The 27,556-nt window shown below is 31.2% G+C and overlaps 1 protein-coding gene, 2 long non-coding RNA genes and 2 other non-coding genes across 6 annotated transcripts in view; 1 reads left to right on the top strand and 4 right to left on the bottom strand.

Moving 5' to 3' along the window:
- Positions 1–705: 705 nt before the first annotated feature.
- On the bottom strand, positions 706–1,366 carry LOC106798295 (uncharacterized). The gene is made up of 3 exons (XR_001387676.2): positions 1,220–1,366; positions 1,080–1,136; positions 706–790 (listed from the first exon to the last, which is right to left on the bottom strand). It is a non-coding gene; the product is annotated as an uncharacterized lncRNA (long non-coding RNA).
- Positions 1,367–5,713: 4,347 nt separating this feature from the next.
- LOC113001314 (small nucleolar RNA snoR126) lies at positions 5,714–5,807 on the bottom strand. The gene has a single exon (XR_003266633.2). It is a non-coding gene; the product is annotated as a small nucleolar RNA snoR126 (small nucleolar RNA).
- Positions 5,808–19,006: 13,199 nt separating this feature from the next.
- On the bottom strand, positions 19,007–21,939 carry LOC113001232 (uncharacterized). 2 transcript variants are annotated; one of them, XR_005890926.1, is made up of 4 exons: positions 21,908–21,939; positions 20,044–20,687; positions 19,487–19,537; positions 19,009–19,110 (listed from the first exon to the last, which is right to left on the bottom strand). It is a non-coding gene; the product is annotated as an uncharacterized lncRNA (long non-coding RNA). The 2 variants fall into 2 exon arrangements; XR_005890925.1 differs by lacking the exon at positions 19,487–19,537 and having other exon boundaries at positions 19,007–19,110.
- A 3-nt stretch (positions 21,940–21,942) lies between these two features.
- The window catches only part of LOC121174663 (uncharacterized), a 7,330-nt gene continuing 1,716 nt past the window's right edge, over positions 21,943–27,556 (top strand). The window contains exons 1-2 of the mRNA XM_041014408.1: positions 21,943–22,275; positions 22,379–22,431. Coding sequence (XP_040870342.1) covers positions 22,020–22,275; positions 22,379–22,431 — 309 coding nt within the window. The 5' untranslated portion in view covers positions 21,943–22,019. The remainder of the gene's footprint in view (positions 22,276–22,378; positions 22,432–27,556) is intronic.
- On the bottom strand, positions 25,040–25,133 carry LOC113001318 (small nucleolar RNA snoR126). The gene has a single exon (XR_003266637.1). It is a non-coding gene; the product is annotated as a small nucleolar RNA snoR126 (small nucleolar RNA).

Below are 27,556 nucleotides of genomic sequence, written 5' to 3'. Positions count from 1 at the left end.
GAAGATATATAACTGTGCACAGATAGAGAGAAAGAAACAAAAAGAAAGACTCACTCACACACAGTCACACACCATGAAGCTCGTTTGGTGTCCAGAATCAGCATTGAAAGCCTACATCGACACTGTTAAATCAATAAGGACCCTTTAATTCAAGATAAGAATCAATCACATAATAATGTATAACTTTCTTTCTTTAGCTGCTTCATTTTCTTTTCTTGTTCTTTATCCCTTTCTTTCCCTCTTGATTTGCATATACGTAATTTGTTTGGCACAGTTACAACTTTGGTTGTATATGATGTATGTAAATTTGGTTATGCATGCAACAAAGTAATTGATAAATTATAAACTTAAAGATTCTGTAGTAATTAAACACATACCAAATGGATGGATATATCTTCCGGTTGAATTTCAATATGATGTATTGATATTCTTGGCCTTTTATTGTTGTTTTTGCAGTGTGAGAAATTAAAGGAATTGGGGGTACCAGAGTTGCTATCAGCCATGGCTGCAGGATGGAACACGAAATTCATAGTAGAATCATGGTCCTACGAGGGTAGATTTCGCTAGGGTTATGAGGATGGCCAAAGTGGGTCCAAAAGGAGCAGTTTTGCATGCAAGAATGCATCACCTTAAATTAATTGCACCTTAATGTGGGTCTATATGCACACTTACCTTTCACACGTGTTATGAATAGGGCCACCTAACAGACTTTGAACTCACTATGAATTTCGAGTTCCTTCGCGCAGTCATGATGAAACTCAGGTGCTCCAAGTTCCTTAAATTTCTCACACTGCAATTATAACAACTCAAGCCCACATTAATCATATAGAAATTCGACCCAGAGATCCATTAGCAATTAGTGCAAATCTTTTTCCAAGAATTTACAAAATTAATTAATCGGTGAAATTGAAAGAAGGGGATTCATAATCTTGGAACGTAATTTAGTTACAAACATTCTTGTTCTATGAAAGAAATTAAGGTTCTTGATTTAGAATAAACGCATAATTAATTAGTGTAACACCCACGTTGGTTATTTTCACGCAATTTAATATTAGAAAGGTGTTATAATATGTGTATACCTGCTGGAGATCGAGATGCTTGAATCCATCCATGTCCACGACGATCTTTGCCTAATCCTGGAAACAATCTTGCAATCTTCATCTAAATCATATGCAAAGAAGAAAAGAACGAAACAATTAAAATAGATGAGTTTGTGTACCTGACAAATGTACCTCTCTTCCCCTCTCCTCCCTCGTCTCCACTCAGAAAATGTACGTGAGAAATGTACCTCTCTTCCCCTCTCCTCCCTCGTCCTTACACCGCTTTCTCAGTTTCCAAAAGTCCCCTAAACTGATTACACTTTACAGTTATTCCTATTTATAGGCAGTTGTTGGTTTGCTGACATTCTTTCCTGATGAGCACATGTACAACAGTAAAAGATAACATCAAATGTTTGGAAGATCATTTTTATGCATTACACCCATTGTAAAGATTTTATAAGATTAAATGTTGTTGTTTTCAATTCCAATACAAAAGTGATCAAATATTTAACATTATTGAGTTGATCAAGAAACAAGTGAAAACAACAATATTTCTAAAGGCATCCAATAGAACATAAGCATTTTCACATTCAATGAAATCAGGTGCTTAATAAAAAATACGTGACTCAGATCATTAGTGATTAATCATTACACAGAAAGTGTAATCACAATTCACAACACATTGACACTCTCTTCCCACACATCTCAAAATGATCAATAAAACTTTTGAGAAGCATCAAAATCATTTTAACCAAACAACAAAGAAAATTACCTCTGCAATTTGCTTACTTGGTTTTTGTTTTTACTCTGTCACATTATTATATCTTATTATGCTTCCCAAGAATGCCCCTTCTATGTTCTTTTTCTGGCCTAGGATATGCATATAGCATTACCACATTCAAAGAAAGTCTCACCCACCCATCTGATATCTAAGCTGATGCACCACCAAAAATGCTGTAGAGCAAAATTTTCAAATACAGGCAGTAAGCATGACCAACCTTTCTAACACCAAATGTTCAAAGCAATCTAAACCCTCCCAAAAAAAAAAAAAGATTCTCTATCTATCTATCTATCTATCTATCTATCTATCTATCTATCTATCTATCTCTGACCAACTGCCACTTTGAAATTTTCCTAGAAAAAAAATTTCTAATTTTAAAACATAGTATATATAAAGGTTCAGGTATTTGAATTAACTTCTTAATAAAGGCAAAAGCTCACACGTGCACACATAAAATTGGTGTTGAGGAAACAAGAACTAAAAAAATATATCATACTAATTGCCAACTTTTAAACTCAAGTTTGTTTCAATTTATTTAGTTTTTTGTAAAAGTAATTGTTTCCATCTCTTTCAAAACCTCTATTCAGGAAACTGCAAACTTGAAATATTTTCTTCATTTAACCAATCCAATCTCTCACAAATGAATCATCAATTAATATTCACCACTCAAAACAGGTAATAGGACTAATTCAGCATCAATTTCACTTAAATCCACAATTTTTTCACACTTGACTGGGAAAAACCACCAAAGCAAATTCAGCACATACAATGCGACACCGTACCTGAGAAGACACTACTTGGCTGAGAATTTCACCGTCACTTCACACCTATACAGCACACACAAAAGCCATTAAACGACAAACCAAACCATCAAACACAAAAGAATAAGAACGAACGAAAAAAACCAAAGGCAAGATTACTTACGGCAAGCGACGATTTGAGTGCAAGTTGGTTTCTGTGGAAAGTGGTGAGTGCGGAGAAAAGAGAAGGTGGTGGCTTTGGGAAGAAGTTTAGGCACGAAAGTGCTGACAAAAACCAAACACGTGAATCGCTACCAAACACGTGGCTTTCAAGACTTAACGGCTGAGATTGAATCAGGTATACAACATAGACTCATTCTAATTTTATTTTTTCGTTCTTTTTTCTATGGAGAATGATTTTGACAAGATTGCAAGCATAATTCAATATTCTTAATTTCCAGGGTCAGACAAAGAACTTCGTGGACATGAATGGCTTCAAGCATCTCTCCAACAGGTAAACATATGCAAAAGCTTTCTAATATTAAATTGTATGAGAAGAAACAATCGTGTCTTACATAAACTATATGTGCGTAATTGTGTTCTAAAATCAAGAATTGATCTTTCTTTTTTCTTTCATATATCAAGAATCTTTGTAATTAAAATACCTTGTTCAATTTCAAGATTAACTATGAATCATTCTTTCAAAGTATTTAAATTAATTAATTGGTAAATTCTTAGAAAATATCGTAACAAAAAAATTATTAGAAAAAGATTCGCTCGAATAGAAAATATTCAATATATTGGTCAATTAATTTGCAATCAAATATATTTATTGAATCAAGTAGTCCAGCACCACTAACATATACAAATGAATTAACTTAAGAAAACCAAATATTCAATATATGGATCAATTAATTTTCAATCAAATGTATTTATCATCAAAATTATTATTTATAGACCACATATATCCTTTTACCAAAGACAATCATGCTTGAGTGGGGTAAAATATTATTATGAATAGTAAAACTCACTAAATATTTGTTTTGACAGAATCCTCCTGCTAAATATTTAATGTAGTTGTATACTCAAGATTCAATCTCGGGTATTGATTTTTAGAGAAAAAAGATAATACACTCTTAGTGTAAAAAGTTGTATTCAATCTTAATCTATCATGTATGATAAATTTGTTAACTTTTAAAATATTTATCCTAATTTAATTCATAATGATGTATGATTGAATGACAGTATAAATCTATACGACACTATCAATACATGAACATTAAACTTTTAATTTTATTTAGTCATCTTCTAATATTTAGTTAATTAAATAGTCGTTCCTAAATTATACGTAGTTTAAATTGAAATTTTGATCCTTGATTTGAAAGATGGACAATTTTGGTCGAGATGTTAAATAACTTCTGTTGACCGTCAAGATGTAAACGTTGACCAAAATAATTAGCAACGTGGCAAGAGAATTTTTAATTTATTAATTAATTATAATTGATAGAGTTATTAATTTAATTATGAATGTATTAAAAAAATATTACCCTAGGAATGTGATGCTTTGAAAACACTACTTAAAGGGGAGCAATTGCCATCAACTACGAAATGCAATAATATTATATTTTTTCAATAAGAAAAAGATTTTATTAATAATATAATTATTTGAGTTGAGCATTAAGTTGTGTGCATTGTAGGCTATTAAAAAAAACGATCTCAGAAACATATTTATTCATCTGCCTATGTAGAGATGTTAAGTAGGGGTGTGTATGGTTAGGGGTCACTCGGGAATTCAAATTAATCAAATCCGATTGGAACAGTATTGATTAAGTCATTTATGTATTTGGTTTGATTTTTTATTGAGTCATTTATTTATGTGGGTCAAAATCGAACAAATCGATTAAAATCTTATGGGTTGGGTCATAGGTTTAAATTTATAGATCCAGTTAAAATCAAACCGATCAAAATTTTTATAATTGTTTGATTTAACTTTAAATACCATTAATATTGGAACTCCAAGGCACTACAAAAAAGGCATGCTTTAGTGATCGACTGATTCAGTCGCTAAATCCAAATCGGTCGCTAAATCTCTTAGCCACCGAATAGCGACCAAATAATGTACGTCGCAAAAACTCTAGTCTCTAAACCCTCAGAGACCGAATTTCCATTCGGTTGCTATTTCACCACCGAACTACTGAGTCACAAGCACACAAAATTTGGTAGCTAGATATTTGTTGCTATTTTGCTTGGGACCAAATCAGCAACTGAGGTTTGGGGTAGCTAATTTGGTCGCTAAGAAGTAATTAAATTTTAAATAAAATAAATTAAAATAAGATTTGGTTATTAATTTGGTCGCTAATAAAAAATTAAATTTTAATTGTAAAATAAATTAAAATAAAGGTCGGTCGCTACTAAATAATAAAGTTTTAAAAAATAATAATTTCGGTTGCTAATTCGATCGCTAATTTTACATTCTAAAATGTTTTTTAAATGTTTTGGTCTAGTTTAACAATTAAATTTTAAATTTAAAATAAATTAAAAAACAACTCGATTGTTCAAAGAAAATATGCCATTATTTTTATTTATTAGATTTTAACCTGTTTAATAATTACCCGCCGTAAATATAATTTTTAAGATTAAGATTTAATAGATTTTTTCATTTATTAGATTTTAACTTGTTTAATAATTACCCGCTGTAAATATAATTTTTTTCATTTAGTAGATTTTTGATTTTTTCAGCAACTTGTGATGATATAATATTTCAAATTACAAGAGATAAGTATATAATATTTTCAAACACCTGAAGATGTCATTTTAAAACTGCTCAAGAAAGAGTTTGTAATTGCTGAAAAACTTATATTGAATGTAAATAAAGCTAATCCAAACACACTATGAGACTGCATAACAGAAACATGCTATATTAACAACCCTGCCACTTCACACCAAACTTTAAGGACTTCTTGTCATACATTTTTTTAATTTGTTTTTCAATTGTCTTCTCCTTGTAGAAGGGTTGCATTGTATCAATCAGCTTATAATGCATATCAGGAAAAAAGACATTCAAGAAATAAATGAACTTAAATCGTTTATAGCAAAGATGTGCAATGAGTTCTAAGTTCTAACAGTGAAACATAAGTTGAAAGGAGATGTTAGAGGCTCAGACATGCACAAACATTGTCATCACAGACCAAACAACTTGCTTTGGTCCTTATCAGAATCGAGGAATGTTCTCAGTCATCACAGCCCTTGCTCATGTTAAAAAGAACAATAGAAGAACCCAAATTAAAAAATGTAAAAATAAATAAAAATGCTGCGGGGGAGGGTCGCCTTCACTGGAAATCACCCCAACATAAGAGAGCAGCAAGTTTTTTTTTTTCTGGTGCATGACAAAAAAACAGAAAAGGAGGAAGTGGGTAAAAGAAGAAAAAAAATGCAGTAAAGGTGCACCATATGGCTGTGGGTGAGATGAATCTGAGGGTCTATAAGTGTATCCACAATAAACCACACACAAGTGGTTTATACAAGCCTTCGTTTGACCTACCCACCTATAATAAGCTAGGAAATGGCTTTGTTAGTTTTATCAGTTGCTAGGAAAGGATTTGTTTCACATTATATCCTCTAAATCTAAACTGTAACTAATAAGTTCGAGCAAAGGAGGGAGATTGTCAAAAGTAACCCTAAATATATTCATTCAAACACTACTACAATTTTTAGATTTAACATCACACGGTTAACATCGGTTATTCATTATAGTTAATTTTGTTTCAACACCAGTTAGTTTTTCTTACCCATTCGTGTTACTATGATTATGTTTAAAAAATATAGTCATTCATTGCTCCTATCTATTAGACACTTAGTTTCAGTTTTAGTTGTTTGATTTTGGCTTTGGTCTAAGAGCTTAAGTTTCAAGTATCTTCCAACCATTATTTTGTGTGAAGACTCGGTGCCATTGATGCTAGAAGCCAAAGACACTAATTGTTTGTCTTGCTGCTCCCAGTTTAGGTACTCTAGCTTTTGCTGTCTAATTAGTTCATGTTCTTCATTCAATAACCTTGTTGGCCTCAATTTTCTGATATAAGATTATGCAGCTGATAACCATTTATTGTTGCAACAACCTATTGTCTCCACGTAAGATAGTACTTTTCATATGTGTTTGTTTGTAGTCGGCACACGTTTTGATGAATGCTTAGATCAATCCAAGAATCTTGTGACATTGGATTCAACTAGCGTTTGAGACGTGTTAATACTAAAACAAACACACCCTTCCTTGTCTAATTTTAGGTTTGGGATGTAATAGATAAGATACTAGGCAGAGTTATGTTTGATCATTCAAGTTCTGATATAAAGATATGTAAGCAGTAATTAATAAATGAGAGAAGGAATATGGATAAATTATACGCTATAATATTCATTGGGTTAATGTATATCCATAGTTTCAAAGACTAATTCAATCCTAAGGCTTGTGTATCTCTTGTGACTGTGACAATGCGAATGCAAAGAAGATTCTCTCTGTTGTTCAATGGCTCACGCCATTGACCAACAAATAGTGCTTGTATTATACTTATTCTACAAAAAGCATACTCATATAGAATTCTTTTTTTTTGGGTGGTTGAGATTTTGTGTGTTTGCTAGGTAGGAGAGGGAGATAGGTATGCCAGTGGATGTGATTATTTGGCTTGAAGGTAGTTGGCTTTTGAGTTGAGATTTGTTTCTAGAAGCTGATAACAAAATTTAATCCCCGTAACACAAATGGTCTCATATATTCCTAAAAATGAGAAATTGATTTCCAGCAGCCCATAACCTTTGTAAGGTAGAAAATACCTTTTGTGTTTTTTACTTTTAATATTATGCATCATGATGATGAAGTCCCTACATTATATGCATTTATCATACATTTTTTGTATCATTATGATTTTCAATCAATTTCACTCTATTAGTTTTCTTAATTCTGTTTGTTCTCTTGGGCGCAAAGAGAAGGAAAAAAAAGCTAGGAATAAGATATTGAAATTCAAAAACAGCTACATATGGGTGGAAGTCTGTGAAATTCAAGGACTTGCATGCCTGTGCAAGTCCTTGTTAGAGTTTATTTCACTTTGAATATTTGGGGGCAATGGTTAGTTTGGGCTTTGATTTTGGTCCATGTTTCTGGAGTCATATTGTGGGGCAGTTTGACTTGTTGATAATTTGAATGTGGTAATACACATTTGAGAGGGGGAATAATGTTGAATTCAAGTGAGTTGCATCTAAAGCTAGTTGTGGGGCAGTTTGACTTGTTGGAAATCTTTTGTAGTTGCAGATTTCTTTGGAAGAGAATTTGCTAAAGATGATGACATTTCTTGTGTGTATCATAGTAATTAAAAATAGATTAACTCTATTATTTTTATTTGAAAATTTGTACTGAAGTAATAGTATTGAAACTAATAGAAATAAAGAATAGAAATATTCAATGGTTTGACCTTTCCCCATCTTTTGCACTCTCAATTTTTGAACTAGTAGCTCCATCTTATTCATGGAACTACTTTATAGTTGCATCTAAAGCTATCAGATCAACTTGTATTGCCTTTGTATTGTCTTTCCATGAGAATCTCTTTCTCCAAACCTTTTAAAACTGATTGAATTCTTATAGAATGACATTACAAAGACAATAAAAGTTGAGTTTGGAATTCAGGGTGGAATTTTGTTGGTAAAACATATGAAACTAGCTTTAACTTTTGCTTTTGTCTTTGCTTGGCCAGAAAGAACAGTGGTAGTTAGTTTGTGGGAAGCATCTTTTCCATTTATATATGATGCATGATTTCAAGATGGAAAAACAGGTCAACCTAGGCCAATGGTGGGATGGTGGGTCAACTGCCCTTTTTTTAAAACTTATTTGAAGGTCAACCCATCAACTTTTTAATAGTGGGTTAGGATGTGTAGTATGGCTATAATTTAGAAAAAAAAAAAGCAGTTAGGCTATGTAGCATGGCTATAATTATTTATTGCTTTACTGATAGCTTCTTTGTTCATAGGTTACAAGCACTGGAATATCTCAACCTCTATCAGGAAGTGTTGATGGCATCATCGACCCTCCATCCCCCGTCAGACGCCACGTGAAGTGGAAGATGGCCCGCACCAAGAAAACAGGGGAGATGACGATTGAGGCTGCAAAGGAAATCGTTGAGAAGATCGCAAGTCATTTTCAACTAACCATTAGAATTATATTTCTTTATTTTGTGAATGCCATGTGCAAATGTGTCTTTTCTGTGCAGGATTCCTTTGAGGAGCAGGCGTCACAAGGATCCTTCGTCCCCCATCGACGTTAGGATGTTCTCACTACTGCTATTGGATGTCCAGAGCACCCTGGACGTGTCCGTGCTGCTGGAGCCAGTGTCGCTATCATGAAATACTTTGGATCAGCTCCACGGATGTCCCACAGCTCTTCCTTGTTGCCTCCTGAAGAATTGTAGCAACTGACCCAGCAAATCAGGGACCAACTAGAGGAGTCAATCACATAAAAAGTGACTCGACAGCTTATGACATCATTCAGCCAGATGCAGTCCCACTTTCGGTCCCAGATGCAATCTCAGGGACTTGCACTGCCTCTGGATCCTCTGGTTGGTCCCTCAGGTCCTCGAGTAAGCACAAAGGAGAGTTGTGTTGTTCCCTCAGGAAACAATCCTACGACGGGTGACTCAGATAGGTGCGGCTTATACATCGAAGCAAAGGTGGGTGTGGAGGAGATTAAAGATCCAGATTTTCCCGTTCCTGTACCCACTGATGAGATTTCCTTAGTGGGGCAGACAATTCATACCTTTCTTGCTTAGCTAACACACCTGGTCAAGCATTTATCATATATAGCAGGTACTTTACTCTTACTATATGTTTCTTCTTTTTGAATTAATTCATTCAATGTGACTCAAATTAGGACATTTAACTTTGTTTCATGAACAGGCAATTGTGTCTCCGAAAAAACCACCTCAAAACCCGGATCCGAAGGTCAATGATCTGCTTTATCTGATGACATTGACCATCCCAGAGCTTTTGTTCAGGCCTTACCAGGTTACATGGGATGCCACCGTGTTCGGGGTCTTTAATCCAAACTTCTCACTCTACATAAAGCATGAAGAGCTCTCCAAAATCGTACACGGTGGTCAATGTCTCAGCATATCAGTGTTACATTGTGGATTCTATAAGTCATTTTAGATTACTTTTAATTACCTAAGTTATTGCTTTCAATTCATAAATATTTAACTTTGACTTAACATAAATAGGCATCTGACTCAAACAAGTATACGATCGGGGAATTCTGATCTGTATGGATTCCTAGAGCCACAGTCCATTCAGAGGTCTGGGCAATCGCAGTTTGAGGCTGGAAGATACATAAAGAGTTGGATGCAGAGTTCAAAACACAATGTCTACCTTGGAGCCTACTTGAATGGGTAAGTCACACAAAATAACTGAATTTAATTAATGTTTACTAATATACTAACCCATATTTGTCTCCACTACAGGGGACACTGGCAGATGGTGGTCATCCTGCCCAAGGAATACCTAGTTGTTTGGTTTTGTTCATTGCATAACAGGCCATACAACTACCTTAAGGGGATAATTAACAGGTCAGTGTTCTTTTCAATACATTTGCATTGAAATACCTCAACAACATCAATTGTTACTCGTCTGGAACAGTGCCTTAAAAGGTCTTGATGATGCTCCACAGCCTAAATCAAAGACTGCTGCTAGGTGGATTGTCGTCAAGGTACGTCATTTACATAAAACTTCCACTTATATATACTTCTTATGTGTGGGTACACTAATTATTTAATTAATATCTAAAAGGAAGCACTGAGTGTGGCTATTATGTCATGCATTGGATGTCCACCATCATATTAGGAAGTTTTAGGAATAATTGGAAAGCGGTACGTTTATTTCAAACAAATTCAATTTTTTTTTATAATTTGTATTACATTATTAACTTATCATTTATTTCATCATGCATTATTTTAACGATCCTAGACCATTGGAGCCAGAGAGATTAAAGGCGCTTCGGATCCAGTGGGCACAATATTATCTCCGAGTTAAAGCTCAGAGCTAGGATTTAGGGACATTAAGTTTAGCTTAATTTACTTTGGTTTAATATTTTTTCCATTTCCTATGTTATTTGAACATTGAATTAATTTGTTGATAGTTGTTAATAATAAATCAATTATTCATTGTTTATTGTGATTAAAATTGCTTGAAAGCATAATAAAATGTTTATTTGTTGTGAATTGGGTCTGAAATTGCATTTTACAGGTACAATTTTGGGTTTATTGTAAAAACATAAAGCTTATACAAAAAAAAACATGAAAACAACATCGGTTATTAATAAAAACCAATGTTAATATAGTAAACAACATTAGTTATTTAGAAAAACCGATGTCAACATACACCTTAACATCGGTTTTTCAATAAACTGATGTTGGTTATTTCTAATAACATCGGTTATTTATACATAACCGATGCTAATATACAAACGTTAACATTGGTTATTTATAAATAACAGATGTTATATATAGCTAACTACAACAAAATAAGTGTATAGATGATGGACGTTCACATCGGTTATACATAAAAAACCGATGTTAATCTATTAGTTAACATCGGTTTTTCTAGAAAATCAATGTTAATCTATTAGTTAACATTGGTTTTATATCAAAACCGATGTCAACGTTCATCATGTATACACTTATTTTGTTGTAGTTCTTTATATGTAACATTGGTTATTTAGAAAACTGACGTTAGCATTTTTATGTTAGCATCGGTTTTTAAAAACCGATGTTAACAATAATACATTCAACATCAGTACTTTCAACATCGGTTTTAAAACCGATGTAGAATGTCATAAATAACCGATGTTAAAAGTGTATTTTCTAAAAGTGAAAGATCATAACTAGCAATTCAATAGGTAAACATAAGATTTATACTCCTACTTCTGTCAGCACAAATTGCAAACACATTTCTTTATGAAAGACAAATGTGTTTGGATATTATTCATCACCAATCCAACATTAACCTTGTTTCTATGTTTAAGCATTGGAAGTGTAAAACATCCATTTGACATGGATAAAAAACGATTTCCAAACACACCCTAAAATAATCAGCTAGGCCTGTTCAATTTTTTCTCTTTTAGATCTATGTCAAGATATAAAAGTCCAATAGATAGGTCTGCTTGGTGGTTGAAGGGACAAGGTAAGGGCGAGATTGTGGATTCAAATCCCTTCTACTAGCAAATTTATATTATCCTCTTTTATAATTTGACAAATCCAGTGACTCTTAAAAAAGAATTTGACAAACATAATTTATATTATCCTCTTTTATAATAGCCATTGTTGGGTCCACTAGAGGCCTGATCTACAAACTACACAAATAAGACAATAAATCATACATGCATATATGCTCACCAGTATATGTACCTTCATACACACACAAACAAATTATGTATAATTCCAAATGTATATCTACTAATCCCAGGACTATGTATCACTAACCTGAAGAAAGTAAGCAAACGCAAATTTTGCACTCAAAATAACAAGCCAAAATAGCATATACCTAAGAAAAGGAGCAAGGTATCAAACTAATTAGTGCAACAATGCAAAACTTCAGCTTGCATGTAAAATTAATTCCAGAGCGCACACAATATTTTAAAACAATAATATATCAACATAATTCTAAAATATTTTAAAACACGAAGAAAGAACATAACTTCTTGCTTATGCCTAAAAGTTATAGAGTTGGAGATATGATAACATGGGAAGATAATCATATATAACAGGATGGCACGTATTCAAGCAATACAAAAGAATTTATATCTTAGTGGGCAAAAAATGTTATCGAGTATAGTTTACCAGATATAATGCTATGAGACTAAAAAAAATTCATGATATGGTGTAACTAATTATTTATTTATCTTAAAGAAGGAATCATGTACCTACATATTTAAGTATTTTCATCAACTAATATGATTTTCAATAATTTTTTCATTTTTTATGTATTATAATTAAATTAAAACTTATATTGTTTAAAATTATTTTTGAACATTTAAATACTTTATTTAAGAATATTATTTGTAAACAACAAAGAAATTTTTTTTCCATATAAGCTTGATTTGCTTATTAACTTTTTTTAAGGACCAAATATTTACATATAAATAAAAAATTAACAATGCAATAATTCATTAAAATAAATTGTTTTACAAAACAAAATATAAAAAGCAGTATTTAAAGTTTCATAATAAAAAAGAAAATAAACATGTCATCTAGTATATAGTTTCCCATAATAAATTAGCAATATGAAAATAGGTAAAAGGGTTTTTAAATTCAATAAAGGATAAAAAATATTTTTAAATAAATTAGAGAAAATAAAATTTGAGAAGAAAAAATGCTACTAACTTATATTTAAGTTAACTGCTACTTCAATTAGTTTGAAAATAAACTATAAACAACTAAAATAAGTTTGTGTACTAAACAAATTTCATTTTGTTTGAAGTAGATTATAAGGTAATTAAATGAATTTATAAGTTCTGCACCTAATAAAATTAACAAAATATCAAAGTATATTTTCTGAAATTATTTAAATTTTCATCACACACACATATATAGTCGAGCAAAAGGAGACTGCTTTTTATATTTTCATGCCTAATATATGATTTGTTTTCACACCGTATTCCTCTTGGGCTTGCTTGTATGGGTTTCGAGCATATTGCTAACAATCACTATCAACTACAATTTCGATGTTGACTTATACCACTTTAATGCATCCTCCTAAAGGCTTGGAAGGCTTCTCAATACTTGGCTGGTCAATCTTGCAAGGCTCCTATTCTACTTGGAACTTAGAGCAACAACAATATTGTCACTAAAAATCATATATCATGCATTAGACATATGGGAAATCCCTGCATGAAAAGCTCTTAATTTTATAAATTCACCAACAGCAAGAAATTCAAGAAAATAAATTATATTAATTTTAATAAGCTTTAAGACACTAGTCCTTGGCCAACTTTGTTTTAACACCAAGGCAATTACCATGGCTGTTCATAAATCCATATTTACAGAACAAAATTGGGGCATGGGGCTCAATACAAATCAAAAACAGGTTCAAAATGTGTATTAGACTAACAACGGCAACCAATTAGACAAAGAGAGACTTAGTGCTCTAAGAATCAAATTCGCATGCAAATTGAAAATTATAGGATTAGGAAAATCCTCACCTTTTCCCACCTATCTTTATTCTTCAAAACCGAAAATGATTCGAACTCTTGTCTTCTCCTTAGAGAGAAATACATGAAGAAAGGATGGATGAAGATTATTCCTGCACCCAAATGGAGATTCTAGGAGCTTAAAAATTCACTCTTTAAAGTATCAAAATACAAGGAATCTTAAAAATTACTGCCTAGAACCTATATGGATCACAACAACTTGACAGAAAAGAAAAAAAGAATAAAAAGGAGAGAAAATTAAAATACAGTTGATTTGAGGATTAGGAACTATCAATGAGAAGCAAATGGATATGTGAACATTGTTTTATAATTTCATGTGAAAATCAAAGTGATTTTGATGGAATAAAAAGCTTTGCCATGAAAGTGGAACTGGGAACATCGAGAGAGAAGAAAAGAAAGCGTTGGGGCCTTGGAGGGGAAGAAATGTTTGATAAAAATTCACAGCAATGCTAAAACAAGCAATGTTGGTAGGCATTATATATATGTTATTTAATTCAATTGTGAGAACTGAAATTAATTTATATAGTAAATAAATATACTTAAATAAAATGAGAATATTTTCTATTTTTAAAATATTTATTTATGTAATTTACTGACAGTATTTTTTATCTATATTACAATAAATAACATGAATTTTTTAATATAGATAAAAAATGTTGTCACTAAATCAGAAACATTATTTTAAAAGATAAATATAATATATAAAATAAAAAAATTATATAAATATACATATTCTAATTTATGTAAAAATAGAATTTAATCTTATATGTTATATTTTAAAATATTTTGGTCGCAAATTCAGTCGCGAATTACACCAATAACAGTGTGGTCGCTACTTCGGTCGCTGCCGGGCACCAAAATTTTTTGGTCGCTGATTTCGGTTGCTAAATAGCATTTTTCTAGTTGTAAGGATTGAAACTTCGAACTTATTAAAATATAACTTTTAAGTACATTGTTATTTGTTTTAGCTTTTTTATTTATGTTTATGATATTAATGATCACATTATAGGAAATAGCGTGATTCAAATTATTATAGTAAATCTCATTTTTTAATTTGTATTAGTCAATTTTAAAATATTATGTTGATGATATTAAATGAATCAATTTTATTATTTTTAAATATTTGATAATACTGTTTTAACCATGTTAAATATTTGGATGAATTATGATATAAAATAATAATTTTAAAAAAATCAAATTTAAATAAATATGACTTGAATTTCAACACACACACACATATATATTGTTGTATATGCTCATCGTGGGTCTCAATTCTCATACATAATAATGTAATATTCTTTTTTGAAGGAAATACATAATATAATATATAATACCCATAGTTTGTAACTTCAAATTAGATAAGAGGCTAATGTTGTCAAATATATATAAAAAATAACAAAAAAATGTGTCATGTTCTTAAATTCGTTTTTATTTTTTTATCTAAAAAAAAATAAAAAATTAATAATTTTTGTTGTCATTATTAATTCTTTTTTTAAGCTCCTGTAAAATAAATTATTTTTGCTCCCTCTATCTTGAAAACATTAGGCCATGCGTTTAGTGTGTCTTCTTTTTTTTATTTTAGTTGATTTTTGAATAACTATAAAAAATTCTCATTATTATAACTTTATTTCATATTTTAAAGAAAATAACAAAAGATATTATCACTGTTTCTTAACATTCTTAATTAAAAGCATGAAATATGTAAAAAAAAAACATTTTCTAATTATTAATAAATATATTAATCAATTGAAAATAGAAATAGATAAGATAATTATAAACCTCATGCTAGCTTTGTATCTTTTATATATCCAAGACTATGGGGAGATCGACTTGCATTTCTTTTGAACTAGAAGTATCATAATGACTACGACAACCATCAAAGCCTGAGAAGGAGAATGGAGAGCATGTAAAGTTTTCTTAGGTATACACACCTAATTTTTTTTCTTTCTTTTTTCTGTATGGATATGATTTAGACGAAGAATAATTTCAAACATAATTCAATAATTTTAACGTCCAGGGTTTAAAAAAGAACGTCATGGACATGGATTCAAGTATCTCTCCAGCAGGTAAGCATATGATTAAACCTTTCTGATATTAAATTGTGTGAAAAAATGTGTGTTACATAAACTAAATGTGCGTAATTGTTTTGTTCTAAAATCAAGAATTAATTTTTTTTCATAAATCAAGAATCTTTGTAATTAAAACACATTGTTCAATTTCATGATTATCTATTTTTTTTTATCAGAATTCCAAGATAAACTATTAATCCTTCTTTCATTGAAACATAATCACACATAAAAAACAAAAGAACAAAAGACTGACCCCCACAAAAACTCTATTTTCGTTGAATAATACATACCTGAATTTTGGCTTCCCACCATTCATCACTAGCAGCAATGGCTTTCTTCTCCCCATCCCAGCTCCCAGCCAAGACCCGTGTCCTTTCCAATAAGCTTAGCCCATAATTGTCATTCCTTTTTCAAAGAATCCCACCTATTTCTAAATTGTTTATATTTATATCTCAAATTTGTTGCCTTATTGAACTTTTCTGCAATATTTGCCCAACCAAGCTTAGTGAAGTGGTTGTGAGGTTTATTTCTAGCATTCACCTCTTCTATGCACACATTCAACATAATCTCAGTATTTTTATCACACCATTCTGCTTTCTTTCTTTTCACAAGAACTTGATTGAGAGACATCTCACAAGCTTAATGAAACAAACAAAAGCATAACCCTAATCCATAACAATTCAAAATTTAATGAGAAGAAAAAGAAATTAATGAAGAATTGGTTAACCTGTGATGCTAACAAAGGAAGAAGAAGAGATGACGAAGGATGATCGGAAAGAATGACGAAGGATGATTGGAAGCACGAGAGAGAAATTTTGAGGAACAAGAGAGAGAAATTTTGAGGGTTTAGAAAATGAGAAGAGCATGCTTTGTCATTTTGAAATTTTTTGAGGACATAATTGTCCAAGCATTATTTATGGAACAGATTCCCGAAAAGAAAATTTCACAAACTGGAAATCTGAGCTTCAAAAAAAGATCTACTGAAAGCTTTTACTTTTATAAAAGCTAAAAAAAATTAATAACCAAACACTCTTTAAAATAATAAAAGATCTTTTTCTAGTAGATAGGATGGTAAAAGATTTTTTTCTAGTAGATAAGATGGTAAAAGATCTTTTGGCCTGCATCCAAACGGACCCGTATACCGTTTGTATATGTGCATTCCTCTGCTTAGGTAAAAACTTGTCTGCACACATAACTACACATTTGATCATTTTTTTTATGACCTTAGTAACAAACTACCTTGTATAGTGAATGTCTAATAGTTATCATAGTAATAAATCTGGATAGAGTAAATGGTAAATCATAGAGCTGTATAGTTTAGCTTTACGGATTCGTTTCTTAGTTTGTTCAGACAACATATTGCTAATTTGTTGCATTCTCTCGATTTTCTTTCATAGTGATGACATTTACCGTGAAAATGTCTTTATTTTTTTTTGCTTGGTGTAAATATTTTCTTCTAGTTTTCTATCATTTTTTTTGCTTTTACTCAAATTTCCTGACAGTTCTCTCTCTAACTATGGTATTCTCAACATAATTAATTATATGGTGGTATGAGAAAAGAAAGATCGAACTTATTGTCCACCCTCCTCTCTTACCCCATCACCTTACGCTTGTAAATGAATACAGTTGCAACTAACCCTGGTTATCATTTGTTTAGTGCAAGAAAAATTAATTGAAAAAAGTTGTAAAAGTTCGAATCAAAATGCTCTATGAATCGAGCTAAACTATTTTGTTTTAAACTGAATTGTATTCTAAAAAATTAGTTTTTCAATTTCAAATCAACATTTTTCTTACTTAGTTTTAGATTAAACTGTGTGTGTATGCTCGAAACAATTCATTACACTATTTACACTTGTAATTTGTTACTATTTAACTTCAAATATTGTTGGTGTAGTCAATCTAATAGTAAAGGATTAAATCCAATACGTAATCTTCAACTGTCTTGATTTTCTTATGGAATGAAAAATCAGAGGGCTGCACAATAAAAAGATATTAAAGCTTACCCTTCATCTTCTTGTGCAATATATGTATGAGTGGTCTAAACGACTTTATCCAATAGATAAAAAAACCTATATTTTAGGTTCGTATGTTCAATTAGCATGAGTATGCGTGCCACCTTACACTGAATATAAACTCAAACATACCAATAAATCAATAGTATTTTATTATTCTAATCTCAAAAGTGGTTTCATTTGGATTTCAATCATGCTAACAATTAGATTTGCGGTCCACATTATGCACATTTGAAGGCATAACAAAATTATAGGCTTAACTAACATTTTACTACCGGAAAAATATTTCATTTTGATTTTATTACTTAAAATTATCATTCCTTTTTATTTTTGTTTTTTACATTTTTATGTTAGATATATTTTAGTATATAAGATAGGTAAAATTTCATTAAATGATGTCGTAACAAATTAATAAAGTATCATATCATCAATTACATATCATTTAATAAGGATAAAGTATCACATCATTAATTATAAATCATTTATGAATTTTCAATAAAAGTGAGCATTAAAATATAAAAAAAGTATGTGGTACTAAAATAGAAACAATATTAATTTAAGTAGTAAAATCAAGACGATGTATTTTACTGACAATAAAAAATTATTTAAGTCAAAATTGTATGTTGAAACAAATTCCTTAGTTTACTTATAGACCAATTTCCTATTATACAAAACACATATTTTTCATATAATGTTAGCTTCTTAAGTTACATCCTGTGAGGGAGAAACAAAGGCACATTGTCTTGTTTTTTTTTTCAACTATGAACTATTATAACTCGTAAGTAGTACATATTTTAAAATTGATAACATGTATATTAAAGGAAGATTAATAGAGAGAGTAGCTGGTTTGAACAAACATACTTTAAAAAGGCCGTCATTACATTATTTACCTCAATATATCGTTCTAATGAATGATAATTTGAACAAATGAATTTAATTTTTTTTATAACTAAAATTATTTAATAACTTCCTAAATCATTACACCACTACAACTTTAAAAAAATAATAAAGGAAAATAATTAATGTGATCAATAATACATTATTCACCAGAGAAATATATAAACATTATTTAATATTGAATGTAATATTTTTTTAAATTAAAGTTACTTTTATTTTAATTTATTCCGCGTACCAAAATTTAGATGTGACAATCAAGTGTCTCTTACAATCTTGATAAAAAAAAATGTAATCCTTTTATGTGAGTCTTCAAGCACCATGACTGTGGAAAATGTCACCTACAAGAATTTCCACTCTCAAATCAATTCAAGTTCAAACTTATAGGCATAGATATGGAGTAGACAAATAACATACCCTTTTCTTTGCATGATCAAGTTTATATGGAAGCTCCTTTCTTGTTCTTCGATAAATATTTTCTTATGGGCCACAACTAATAGACGCGACTAATTTATTTATTTTAAGTTGCATATTGAGAAGAAAAAAACTAAGAAATCAAGCTGCCTAATATATATATATATATATATATATATATATATATATATATATATATATATCAAAGTGTCCCCTCACTACCTCTATTAATCACCCGCACACGATATCCAAAAAAACTCAGAAATTGAAGATATATAACTGTGCACAGCTAGACACTCACACACAGTCACACACCATGAAACTCATTTGGTGTCCAGAATCAGCATTGAAAACCTACATCAACACTATTAAATCAATAAGGACCCTTTAATTCAAGAGAAGGATCAATCGCATAATAATGTATAACTTTCTTTCTTTAGCTGCTTCATTTTCTTTTCTTGTTCTTTATCCCTTTCTTTCCCTCTTGATTTGTATATACGTAATTTGTTTGGCACAGTTACAACTTTGGTTGTATATGATGTATGTAAATTTGGTTATGCATGCAACAAAGTAATTGATAAATCTTCCGGTTGAATTTCAATATGATGAATTGATATTCTTGGCCTTTGATTGTTGTTTTTGCAGTGTGAGAAATTAAAGGAATTGGGGGTACCAGAGTTGCTATCAGCCATGGCTGCAGGATGGAACACGAAATTCATAGTAGAATCATGGTCCTAGGAGGGTAGATTTCGCTAGGGTTATGAGGATGGCCAAATTGGGTCCAAAAGGAGCAGTTTTGCATGCAAGAATGCATCACCTTAATTAATTGCACCTTAATGTGGGTCTATATGCACACTTACCTTTCACACGTGTTATGAATAGGGCCACCTTACAGACTTTGAACTCACTATGAATTTCGAGTTCCTTCGCGCAGTCATGATGAAACTCAGGTGCTCCAAATTCCTTAAATTTCCTACACTGCAATTATAACAACACAAACTCAAATTAATCATATAGAAATTCAACCCAGAGATCCATTAGCTGCTGGAGATCGAGATGCTTGAATCCATCCATGTCCACGACGATCTTTGCCTAATCCTGGAAACAATCTTGCAATCTTCATCTAAATCATATGCAAAGAAGAAAAGAACGAAACAATTAAAATAGAATGAGTTTGTGTACCTGACAAATGTACCTCTCTTCCCCTCTCCTCCCTCGTCTCCACTCAGAAAATGTATGTGAGAAATGTACCTCTCTTCCCCTCTCCTCCCTCGTCCTTACACCGCTTTCTCAGTTTCCAAAAGTCCCCTAAACTGATTACACTTTACAGTTATTCCTATTTATAGGCAGTTGTTGGTTTGCTGACATAAGCACACCCTTAATGGGCTTAATCAGTTGCACGCCTGGTCCACTTCTTGACTAACAAAACTAAAACCCAAAAATAGGAATGATACCTGAAATAAGTTGGGCCATGAATGGAAACTGCAAATCTTTCTCAATTAACCTATAACAAAAAGATATAAGGTGATATTCTTTCCTGATGAGCACATGTACAACAGTAAAAGATAACATCAAATGTTTGGAAGATCATTTTTATGCATTACACCCATTGTAAAGATTTTATAAGATTAAATGTTGTTGTTTTCAATTCCAATACAAAAGTGATCAAATATTTAACATTATTGAGTTGATCAAGAAACAAGTGAAAACAACAATATTTCTAAAGGCATCCAATAGAACATAAGCATTTTCACATTCAATGAAATCAGGTGCTTAATAAAAAATACGTGACTCAGATCATTAGTGATTAATCATTACACAGAAAGTGTAATCACAATTCACAACACATTGACACTCTCTTCCCACACATCTCAAAATGATCAATAAAACTTTTGAGAAGCATCAAAATCATTTTAACCAAACAACAAAGAAAATTACCTCTGCAATTTGCTTACTTGGTTTTTGTTTTTACTCTGTCACATTATTATATCTTATTATGCTTCCCAAGAATGCCCCTTCTATGTTCTTTTTCTGGCCTAGGATATGCATATAGCATTACCACATTCAAAGAAAGTCTCACCCACCCATCTGATATCTAAGCTGATGCACCACCAAAAATGCTGTAGAGCAAAATTTTCAAATACAGGCAGTAAGCATGACCAACCTTTCTAACACCAAATGTTCAAAGCAATCTAAACCCTCCCAAAAAAAAAAAAAGATTCTCTATCTATCTATCTATCTATCTATCTATCTATCTATCTATCTATCTCTGACCAACTGCCACTTTGAAATTTTCCTAGAAAAAAAATTTCTAATTTTAAAACATAGTATATATAAAGGTTCAGGTATTTGAATTAACTTCTTAATAAAGGCAAAAGCTCACATGTGCACACATAAAATTGGTGTTGAGGAAACAAGAACTAAAAAAATATATCATACTAATTGCAACTTTTAAACTCAAGTTTGTTTCAATTTATTTAGTTTTTTGGAAAAGTAATCGTTTCCATCTCTTTCAAAACCTCTATTCAGGAAACTGCAAACTTGAAATATTTTCTTCATTTAACCAATCCAAACTCGCACAAATGAATCATCAATTAATATTCCCCACTCAAAACAGGTAATAGGACTAATTCAGCATCAATTTCACCTAAATCCACAATTTTTTCACATTTGACTGGGAAAAACCACGAAAGCAAATTCAGCACATACAATATGACACCGTACCTGAGAAGACACTACTTGGCTGAGAATTTCACCATCACTTCTCACCTATACAGCACACACAAAAGCCATTAAACGACAAACCAAACCATCAAACGCAAAAAAATAAGAACGAATGAAAAAAACCGAAGGCAAGATTACTTACGACAGCATCGGCGGTATCGTCGCAGCTGGTTTCGATGCCCAAAACGACAACATCGCCATCACGTTTCGATGCGGCGAGCGACGATATGAGTGGAAGTTGATTTCTGCAGAAAGTGGTGAGTGCGGAGAAAAAAGAAGGTGGTGGCTTTGGAAGAAGTTAGGCGCGAAAGTGCTGAAAAAAACCAAACACGTGGCTTTCAAGACTTTAACGGCTGAGATTGAATCAGGTATACAACACAGACTCATTCTAATTTTATTTTTTCGTTCTTTTTTCTCTGGAGAATGATTTTGACAAGATTGCAAGCATAATTCAATATTCTTAATTTCCAGGGTCAGACAAAGAACTTCGTGGACATGAATGGCTTCAAGCATCTCTCCAACAGGTAAACATATGCAAAAGCTTTCTAATATTAAGTTGTATGAGAAGAAACAATCGTGTGTTACATAAACTAATTGTGCGTAATTGTGTTCTAAAATCACGAATTGATCTTTCTTTTTTCTTTCATATATCAAGAATCTTTGTAATTAAAATACCTTGTTCAATTTCAAGATTAACTATGAATCATTCTTTCAAAGTATTTAAATTAATTAATTGGTAAATTCTTAGAAAAGATCGTAACAAAAAAATTATTAGAAAAGATTCGCTCTAATAGAAAATATTCAAGATATCGGTCAATTAATTTGCAATCAAATATATTTATTGAATCAAGTAGTCAAGTACCATTAACATATACAAATGAATTAACTTAAGAAAACCAAATATTCAATATATGGATCAATTAATTTGCAATCAAATGTATTTATCATCAAAATTATTATTTATAGACCACATATATCCTTTTACCAAAGACAATCATGCTTGAGTGGGGTAAAATATTATTATGAATAGTAAAACTCACTAAATATTTGTTTTGACTGAATCCTCCTGCTAAATAATTAATGTAGTTGTATACTCAAGATTCAATCTCGGGTATTGATTTTTAGAGAAAAAAGATAATACACTCTTGGTGTAAAAAGTTGTATTCAATCTTAATCTATCATGTATGATAAATTTGTTAACTTTTAAAATATTTATCCTAATGTAATTCAAATAATGATGTATGATTGAATGACAGTATAAAACTATACGATACTATCAATACATGAACATTAAACTTTTAATTTTATTTAGTCATCTTCTAATATTTAGTTAATTAAATAGTCGTTCCTAAATTATATGTAGATTAAATTGAAATTTTGATCCTTGATTTGAAAGATGGACAATTTTGGTGGAGATGTTAAATTACTTCTGTTGACCGTCAAGATGTAAATGTTGACCAAAATAATTAGCAACGCGGCAAGAGAATTTTTAATTTATTAATTAATTATAATTGATAAAGTTATTAATTTAATTACGAATGTATTAAAAAAATATTACCCTAGGAATGTGATGCTTTGAAAACACTACTTAATGGGGAGAATTGCCATAAACTACGAAATGCAATAATATTATAATTTTTCAATAAGAAAAAGATTTTATTAATAATATAATTATTTGAGTTGAGCATTAAGTTGTGTGCATTGTAGGCTATTAAAAAAAAATCTCAGAAACATATTTATGGATCCGCCTATGTAGAGATGTTAAGTAGGGGTGTGTATGGTTAGGGGTCACACGAGAATTCAAATTAATCAAATCTAATTGGAACAGTATTGATTATGTCATTTATGTATTGGGTTTGATTTTTTATTGAGTAGTTTATTTATGTGGGTCAAAATTGAAAAAAATCGATCAAAATCTTATGGGTTGGGTCATAGGTTTAAATTTATAGATCCGGTCAAAATCAAACAGATCAAAATTTTTATAATTGTTTGATTTGACTTTAAATACCATTAATATTGGAACTCGAAGGCACTACAAAAAAGGCATGCTTTAGTGATCGACTGATTCGGTCGCTAAATCTCTTAGCCACTCAAATAGCGACTGAATAATGTACGTCGCAAAAACCCTAGTCGCTAAACCCTCAGCAACCGAATTTTCATTCGGTTGCTATTTCACCACCAAACTACTGAGTCGCAAGCACACAAAATTTGGTAGTTAGATATTTTGCTTGGGACCAAATCAGCAACCAAGGTTTGGGGTAGCTAATTTGGTTGCTAACAAGTAATTAAATTTTTAATAAAATAAATTAAAATAAGATTTGGTTATTAATTTGGTCGCTAATAAAATTTAAATTTTAATTGTAAAATAAATTAAAATAAAGGTCGTTCGCTACTAAATAATAAAGTTTTAAAAAATAATAATTTCGGTTGCTGATTCGGTCGCTAATTTTACATTCTAAAATGTTTTTTAAATGTTTTTTGTCTAGTTTAACAATTAATTTTTAAATTTAAAATAAATTAAAAAACAGCTCGATTGTTCAAAGAAAATATGCCATTATTTTTATTTATTAGATTTTAACCTGTTTAATAATTACCCGCAGTAAATATAATTTTTAAGATTAAGATTTAATAGATTTTTTCATTTATTAGATTTTAACCTATTTAATAATTACCCGCTGCAAATATAATTTTTTTCATTTATTAGATTTTTCATTTTTTCAGCAACTTGTGATGATATAATATTTCAAATTACAAGAGATAAGTATATAATATTTTCAAACACATGAAGATTGTCATTTTAAAACTGCTCAAGAAATAGTTCGTTGCTGAAAAACTTATATTGAATGTAAATAAAGCTAATACAAACACACTATGAGACTGCATAACAGAAACATGCTATATTAACAACCCTACCACTTCACACCCAACTTTAAGGACTTCTTGTCATACATTTTTTTTAATTTTTTTTTCAAATGTCTTCTCCTTGTAGAAGGGTTGCATTGTATCAATCAGCTTATAATGCATATCAGGAAAAATAACATTCAAGAAATAAATGAACTTAAATCGTTTATAGCAAAGATGTGCAATGAGTTCTAAGTTCTAACAGTTAAACATAAGTTGAAAGGAGATGTTAGGGCTCAGACATGCACAAACATTGTCATCACAGACCAAACAACTTGCTTTGGTCCTTATCAGAATCGAGGAATGTTCTCAGTCATCACAACCCTTGCTCATATTAAAAAGAACAATAGAAGAACCCAAATTAAAAAAATGTAAAAATAAATAAAAATGCTGTGGGGGAGGGTTGCCTTCACTGGAAATCACCCCAACATAAGAGAGCAGCAAGTTTTTTTTTTCTGGTGCATGACAAAAAAACAAAAAAGGAGGAAGTGGGTAAAAGAAGAAAAAAACTATAAGTGTATCCACAATAAACCACACACAAGTGGTTTATACAAAAAAGGTGCACCATGTGGCTGTGGGTGAGATGAATCTGAGGGTCTATAAGTGTATCCACAATAAACCACACACAAGTGGTTTATACAAGCCTTCTTTTGACCTACCCACCTATAATAAGCTAGGAAATGACTTTGTTTGTTTTATCAGTTGCTAGGAAAAGGATTTGTTTCACATTATATCCTCTAAATCAAAACTTTAACTAATAAGTTCGAGCAGAGGAGGAAGATTGTCAAAAGTAACCCTAAATACATTCATTCAAACACTACTACAATTTTTAGATTTAACATCGCACGGTTAACATCGGTTATTCATTATAGTTAATTTTGTTTCAAAACCAGTTAGTTTTTCTTACCCATTCGTGTTACTATGATTATGTTTAAAAAATATAGTCATTCATTGCTCCTATCTATTAGACACTTAGTTTCAGTTTTAGTTGTTTGATTTTGGCTTTGGTCTAAGAGCTTAAGTTTCAAGTATCTTCCAACCATTATTTTGTGTGAAGACTCGGTGCCATTGATGCTTGAAGCCAAAGACACTAATTGTTTGTCTTGCTACTCCCAGTTTAGGTACTCTAGCTTTTGCTGTCTAATTAGTTCATGATCTTCATTCAATAACCTTGTTGGCCTCAATTTTCTGATATAAGCTTATGCAGCTGATAACCCTTTATTGTTGCAACAACCTATTGTCGCCACGTAAGATAGTTTTCATATGTGTTTGTTTGTAGTCGGCACACGTTTTGATGCATGCTTAGATCAATCCAAGAATCTTGCGACATTGGATTCAACTAGTGTTTGAGACTTGTTAATACTAAAACAAACACACCCTTCCTCGTCTAATTTTAGGTTTGGGATGTAATAGATAAGATACTAGGCAGAGTTATGTTTGATCATTCAAGTTCTGATATAAAGATATGTAAGCAGTAATTAATAAATGAGAGAAGGAATATGGATAAATTATACGCTATAATATTCATTGGGTTAATGTATATCCATAGTTTCAAAGACTAATTCAATCCTGAGGCTTGTGTATCTCTTGTGACTGTGACAGTGCGAATGCAAAGAAGATTCTCTCTGTTGTTCAATGGCTCACGCCATTGACCAACAAATAGTGCTTGTATTATACTTATTCTACAAAAAGCATACTCATATAGAATTCTATTTTTTTGGGTGGTTGAGATTTTGTGTGTTTGCTAGGTAGGAGAGGGAGATAGGTATGCCAGTGGATGTGATTATTTGGCTTGAGGGTAGTTGGCTTTTGAGTTGTGATTTGTTTCTAGAAGCTGATAACAAAATTTAATCCCCGTAACACAAATGGTCTCATATATTCCTAAAAATGAGAAATTGATTTCCAGCAGCCCATAACCTTTGTAAGGTAGAAAATACCTTTGTGTGTTTTTTACTTTTAACATTATGCATCATGATGATGAAGTCCCTACATTATATGCATTTATCATACATTTTTTGTATCATTCTGATTTTCAATCAATTTCATTCTATTAGTTTTCTTAATTCTGTTTGTTCTCTTGGGCGCAAAGAGAAGGAAAAAAAGCTAGGAATAAGATATTGAAATTCAAAAACAGCTACATATGGGTGGAAGTCTGTGAAATTCAAGGACTTGCATGCCTGTGCAAGTCCTTGTTAGAGTTTATTTCACTTTGAATATTTGGGGGCAATGGTTAGTTTGGGCTTTGATTTTGGTCCATGTTTGTGGAGTCATATTGTGGGGCTGTTTGACTTGTTGATAATTTGAATGTGGTAATACACATTTGAGAGGGGGAATTAATGTTGAATTCAAGTGAGTTGCATCTAAAGCTAGTTGCGGGGCAGTTTGACTTGTTGGAAATCTTTTGTAGTTGCAGATTTCTTTGGAAGAGAATTTGCTAAAGATGATGACATTTCTTCTTGTGTGTATCATAGTAATTAAAAATAGATTAACTCTATTATTTTTATTTGAAAATTTGTACTGAAGTAATAGTATTGAAACTAATAGAAATAAAGAATAGAAATATTCAATGGTTTTGACCTTTCCCCATCTTTTGCACTCTCAATTTTTGAACTAGTAGCTCCATCTTATTCATGGAACTACTCTATAGTTGCATCTAAAGCTATCAGATCAACTTGTATTGCCTTTGTATTGTCTTTCCATGAGATCTCTTTCTCCAAACCTTTTAAAACTGATTGAATTCTTATAGAA

The sequence above is a fragment of the Glycine max genome, chromosome 3 (genome assembly GCF_000004515.6).
Source record: "Glycine max cultivar Williams 82 chromosome 3, Glycine_max_v4.0, whole genome shotgun sequence".
Taxonomy (NCBI): Eukaryota; Viridiplantae; Streptophyta; class Magnoliopsida; order Fabales; family Fabaceae; genus Glycine; species Glycine max.
The sequence above is the reverse complement of the archived record's forward strand: the minus strand, read 5'-3'. Positions and strand labels throughout refer to the sequence as shown.